Genomic DNA, 6,333 nt, shown 5'->3' on the forward strand with positions numbered 1-6,333 from the left:
CAAACCAATTGGAATAATGAGAAAAATGCATAACATAAAATAAAATAAAAAGTACAAGTTTCATCCTTAGTTCCAAATCACAATTTTAGCCACAATTTTCTTAGGGTTTCATCCATCCCATGGCAAAATCCTATGGTGGATATCATCATTTTTGGGCCTTAATCTCATCGGGTTATATGGTGGATCTCATTCTTTGGAATTCGTGACAAATAAAAGAATATTTGTAATTAGATAATAAAAGTCTGACATTCAAATTTTATCTTATATATACAACAATTTGTTAGCCAATCATAAAATTTTAAATAAAACTCAGATATGTGACAAATTAATAATTGACGATTGAAAAATATTGAAAAAATAAAAGAAAAATAGAAATTTACTCTAATTTATATAATAGTGAAAGCATACAGGATTAAATTACGCCGTTTATCTAGCTATATATGGCATCATTGACATGATTAGTTAGATGAGCTTTAGTTGGTTAGCACATAGACTATCACCTTTTACAACCACACTTGTTTCTTTTTGGTAAACGAGCAACTTCCAAGGGACATCATGAGGTATTCATTCCTTTCCTTTATTTCATTACTACAGTATCACTCCATGTATTATATATATATTTGTATGATAGATAATTAGATATATAAATGAAGACGTAGTCTACTCATAACTCTTGAAATATAACAATATAATAATAAAAAAAATCTACATGGCTTAGTTTGATGTGTCCACCACACACATAATAACCTTTTTTAATTTTCACACACAAATTAAAGTAGATGTTGCTGCTTTCCTAATTTCATTATTATCTTCCAAGAAGAAAAAAGCCATGTGCATGTCCCTGTGATCTCCCTAATTATACCCCACCCATCCGATATTGCTTCTTTCCTTTTCAATCTACATCATGCTTCATATGCTTCATGCATGACGGAATTAATTAGCTAGCTTTAAAAAACAAAAAAAAAATTACAAAATTCTGCCTCAAAAATTAAGCCATATGATTATCAATCTTTCATTTCATTCCTCACTAATATTTACCGACAATAATGAATAGCCAATAGACGATCTCACACTACTTAATTAGCTTAACCTCAACATTAGGCACGCTAGCTTATGATTTTTTACATTCAATGAAGTTTATTAGCACATCATTATTATTATGATGATACATGAGATTGAAAAAGACCAAACATGCAAGACATACAAATTAATTAAGCTAATTAATTAAGCAACATGATGCAGAAGTAGTACTACTTAATTTTGAGTTAGATACTAATAATTAAAAATCTATTAGGAGGTGCAAATGGTGCATTTGACAAGACCATTTTCGTTGCACTCTGGACACCTAACAAAGAAGAAGTCATGATCCTGATGAGCGTGAATAGTGCTGAGTTTGCGGCTTCCACTGCACAAAGAGCAAATAGAGAACCTGAAATTGTTGCAACCAAGACAAGGGCAGTGATCATGATCGGTAGTGATAGTGGGAGCACCTTCTAGAAGGTTCCTAAGGCAGCCGAGCTCATGCAAGGCAAGAACCTCGTCAGCGCCGCCAATGCAGGTTCCCTTGATGAAGAGCTTGGGAGGGATGGTGACTTTGCCGCCAAATAGATTCCACAACTCATCCCTGTAGTCCATGTGAAGGGACACATCCCTCTCATCAAACTTCACTCGGAGGCTTCTCAGAAGGAACCTGATTCTGTTGCAGTCTTGAAATGTTTTCCTTATCCCTCTCATGCTCGTCGTGTACAGAATGATCCAATGCTTTCCTCCTCCTTCTTCTTCTTTCTCCAGATCCATGCCTTTGTGATTGAGTTGAAGGACCTTCATTGCTGTCATCAGACTATACTAGCTGTGATCTCATGTATAAGAATTAAGAAATTAAAGTTGCGTCCATCTTTTAGCTTCCAAATCAACGTCCTTATATAAAGTGATGAATGGGAAAGTTCAAATCCTCTGCCATCTTCGTTTCTTTGCTGCATGCTGTGGGGACAACCTTTCTAGTACCAATAACTGAAAAACTAAAATCAACAATTTTAATTTACCAAAACACTAAGGTAGCGTTTGTTTTGAGGTATCGAGATAGAGATCGTTTGTTTTGAGGTATCGAGATAGAGATCGAGAGACTGAGATTTAGTATCATGTTTGTTGGTTTAGAAACTGATACTAAAATTTTTGTATCTGTCTCTAAAATTTCAGTATTTCAGTACTTCTAAAAAATAAAGACACATGGGACTAAAATTTTTAGAAATAGAAACTGAAATTTTAATAATATTTTATACCTAAAATATTCTCATTTTAATTAATTAATTTTAATTTTACTTTTTGTGCAAATTAAATTAGAGTTTTATTATTGTTTCAATTTATGTCTCCTATTTTGTACCAAACATAATATTGAGATTTATTTCAATCTCTGTCTCTTAGTTTCAGTCTTTTCATCTCTGTCTCTCCACCAAACGCTACCTTCATGGCCAGTATAATTGTTTAATATTATTCTTTTAACCAATACTTTTAAATATTATTGATAAAAATAATAAATTGTGCATATCAGTTCTGCGATGGATGAACCCATAACGAGTGATTTTTCATTGAAATATTTTTGTGTATGAAATGTTTTGGACTTTTATGGTTGGCTCCACTCGTAAATCTTTTATGATGGATTAAGAGTGGACTGACCCATTACCTACCATTAGGTGCCTCAATCATGGATGTGGAATAATAATAATAATAATAATATGGAAGGATAATTGTCAACTAGAACCAAATAAAGTGGCTAAATTTCATCCATCCCCTTTATTATGATGCCAGCCTTAATCTCTGTTTGGCACATGGTTGATGGTCGAGGCTGGTTCAGTTGGTTAAGACTACTCCAATGTTGCTAAGGGGGTGCCCTTACTTGGACCACACCAAAGGAGACAAAGTGTGCCAATACCCATCATTATTAGACACCACTCGTGTACGTAAATATTCAATTTGCTACGTATAACTCTCTTCGGAACAACACAACAAAACCACTACACAAATTATACAATTACATTTTCAATATAAACAACAAAACCTTATCCTATACTACTCACACTCACTGTATATATGAATTGACCTAGGCTATTGTGTATTATTGAGTAATGCTAGATAAAAAAAAAAAAAACAGATAGAATTTGCCTTATTTAGCATTAATTAAATGTCGTAACAATTAATGAATGCTAAATAATAAACAATTTTTAATAAGTTAATTTTAAATAATTATTAAATAATTATTAATTTTATATTTTAAAAAGTAAAATTTAAATAATTATTAATTAATGATAATTAATTAATATAAAATTTAATTTAAAAATATTTGTTAACTTATTGATGGCTAAACCTTTATCGATTACCTAGTGAGATTGCTATTACTATTAGTGATCTTTTTTCTTGCAATGCAAAGTGACTACATACATATTTTTTAATCCTAAAAAAATCCGCAATCAAATGCAGTTATCGCGCAAAACACATAAAGTGAAAGACTGTGGAAGAAGCCAACAGGATTGTAGAAAGCAAATAAAGAAAGAGAAAAAAAAAATACTAAGTAAAAGCATTATATGATTGGGACCAATTATATACATGTCCATTCCCAAGGGTGCATTGTTTGTGATTCCCATACAACTCTTACGTCCTTGTTCATCTTTATACATTGCTAGCTACAACTTTCTGGACTATGCTACATGAACCAGTTACAGCTCACCTTCATACTCACCATCAAACTTTTATGTTATTAAGACATCTCAGACCACTTTTTATCTTTAGAATTTGATGATAAGCTTAAATGCTTCATAATGGATGTAACCTTAGCTTTTATATTACATATAGTTCTGAAAAATAAGAAGGAAATTAAATAATGCTATATATGTTCAAAGAGATTTTTTACATGTATGTATAACTGTGTCTATACAATCTTCTACCATATGATATATATCTATATGAATGAAACACCAAGTTTAATTTAAGCAATAGAAATATATTAGGTAGCGTTTGTTTTGAGGTACTGAGACAGAGTCTGAAAGACTGAAACTCAGTATCGTGTTTGTCAGTTCAGAGACTGGTACTAAAATTTCTGTCTCTGTCTCTAAAATTTCAGTATTTCAGTACCTCTAAAAAGTAGGGACACAGGGGACTGAAATTTTTAGAGATGGAGACTGAAACTTTAATAACATTTTATACCTAAAATACTTTCATTTCAATTAATTAATTCCAATTTTACCCTTTGTGCAAATTAAATTAGAGTTTCATTCTTGTTTCAATTCCTGTCTCCCATTTTGCACCAAACAGAATACTGAAATTTATTTCAATCCCTGACTCTTAGTCTCTGTCTCTCAGTCTCAGTCTTTCCGTCTCTGTCTCTCCACCAAACGCTACCTTAGTAATTATTTGTATCTGCAAGCTAATCATACAAGGAATAAATATTAAGGGGTCTTCTGCAGTTTAATTTATGTGGAACTGATCATAATAGATTTCATGACATGTACCAAAGTTCACTCAGCTATATATCAGCAATGGTAGGTGGAAACAAAGTAACAAACCCAATATAGAAACCAAATTCAATGCAAGTACGTCACTTCATTCTTGCTTCCATCAAACATCTTCATCTTCAATGAATATGAACCCTACAAACCAAATCAAAATAACACGCTAGCTAATAACTGCAACATGCCCTTTGGCTATTATAAATCTAAAATCTAAATCTCTTTCAGCTAAATTATAGCAAGTTTCATTTAAGATTAGAAGCCTAGTGTTATTATCATTGTAGAACAATTTTTTAATGCTGAAAAATACAGTTATAATAATATGACTCAGGACTTCGTCAGATGTTAAGATTTATATAAAAATAAATAAAAAAAGAAAATTGAAAACACTTGCTTGATGAAAACAAAATGAAAAAAAATTAAATACACTTACTGCTAACTATTAGATTCCTATAGAAATATATATATATATACTCAACATTTTTCTTTTCTGGGAAACAAAGTTAACCGTAGAGTTCATCTAAAATTCTTAGGCATTGAGAATGATTGTAATAGCTTACCGGAGGTGTGAAACCAGGTAGAACTTGAGTATAAACAACATTAAAATCACCAATTGAAACAGGACAAGATGTCTCCGCACAAAGTTCATGGGTCTTACTTAGGAATGACACTATCCGAATTCTCAAATATCTACCCTGTCTCTATTTACCAAGGGGGTAATTATCAATCTCAATGCGGGGTCTTGGGCGAGAGCGAGGACGAATTTAGGTACCCGCCCTGGTATGTATATAATATATATAAAATAATTAGTAAAATATTAATAATATTGTATTATTTTTAAATTTTTACTTTAATTTATGTTATGTATGTGAGGATGGTTATACAAAATTTAAAATTTAATTTTATTTGTTGAATTTTAATAATTATAAAAGTAAATAAGAACAGAATAGATTAGGATTCAACTTTTTACTAGTTACGAATCAGAGTAGAACAGATTATGCTAATTATTATAGGATGAGATGAAATTGAATAGGACAAAAACTCGACCATTGCCACCCGTAGTCTCACTGTGTATGTACCTTCCAAAATATGAGACATCAATCACCATTTCTCCACCATATATTGCTTCCGCTGACTCATCATGGAATGCAAAATATCAAAAACCAAAAACACTTGGCTCTCTGTGCTGAGAAAAAAGTGAATACAGATAAAAGTAACACAATTTAGAAAGGCATGTATACCTGTGGTTGCAGAAATGGTGCCATTCAGAAAAGAGCAAGATGAGCTTGAATCTTATGCTCTCCATCTCCATCAATTCTTCTGCAATGCAACAGAGAGTAACACAATAAAACATATATTAGTTCAAAGTTATTGTTTGATATATGTTATAGAAAAGAAGGGTTGATTGAATGGTAGATTGATGAAGAACGTTAGGTGGGAGTGGCACTGTAAGGTAGAGAAAATCGAGATTTTACGTGAAATCGAAAAAGTAAATAAAAAACGTAAAACGTAAAATCTTAACAAGATTTAAATCGTAAAATCGTCAGACTTAGTATAAATTTCGTAAAATCGATAAACTCATTTAAAATCGTAATATCGAAAGATTTTAAGAGTTAAATCGAGATTCTAGCTACTATGGCACTGTTGCCGTGGTGTAACATAACCATTTTTTTTAATAATTTCTCCAAAATAAATAAAAGTTTACCGCTAATTAGTAATATGTGGAATATGCTACAGTATTGACCTTTTCTAATTGTGTCACTTACCTTTTGGCTAATGCATGTATTCATAGTCAGTGAGACAGTGACAAATCTAAAATATTTTGACAACAGTG

General features: G+C 31.6%; 1 protein-coding gene and 3 long non-coding RNA genes across 5 annotated transcripts in view; 2 read left to right on the forward strand and 2 right to left on the reverse strand.

Annotated features, from left to right (window-relative positions):
- Positions 1,052-1,997, reverse strand: LOC107621334 (uncharacterized protein At5g39865-like). The gene has a single exon (XM_016323365.2). It carries the CDS (start codon positions 1,834-1,836, stop codon positions 1,291-1,293), a length of 546 nt encoding a protein of 181 aa, XP_016178851.2. The 5' UTR covers positions 1,837-1,997; the 3' UTR covers positions 1,052-1,290.
- On the forward strand, positions 3,459-5,207 carry LOC110268063. Its single transcript, XR_002356101.1, has 2 exons — positions 3,459-4,001; positions 4,398-5,207. It is a non-coding gene; the product is annotated as an uncharacterized LOC110268063 (long non-coding RNA).
- LOC110268061 lies at positions 4,434-5,890 on the reverse strand. Of its 2 annotated transcripts, XR_002356099.1 has the most exons (3): positions 5,741-5,890; positions 5,579-5,630; positions 4,434-4,640 (listed from the first exon to the last, which is right to left on the reverse strand). It is a non-coding gene; the product is annotated as an uncharacterized LOC110268061 (long non-coding RNA). The 2 variants fall into 2 exon arrangements; XR_002356098.1 differs by lacking the exons at positions 5,579-5,630; positions 5,741-5,890 and adding an exon at positions 5,060-5,263.
- Positions 6,019-6,333, forward strand: part of LOC110268062 — a 12,098-nt gene continuing 11,783 nt past the window's right edge. Inside the window, exon 1 of the long non-coding RNA XR_002356100.1 lies at positions 6,019-6,142. This is a non-coding gene — a long non-coding RNA (uncharacterized LOC110268062). The remainder of the gene's footprint in view (positions 6,143-6,333) is intronic.

The sequence above is a fragment of the Arachis ipaensis genome, chromosome B10, assembly GCF_000816755.2.
Source record: "Arachis ipaensis cultivar K30076 chromosome B10, Araip1.1, whole genome shotgun sequence".
In the NCBI taxonomy this organism is placed as follows: Eukaryota; Viridiplantae; Streptophyta; class Magnoliopsida; order Fabales; family Fabaceae; genus Arachis; species Arachis ipaensis.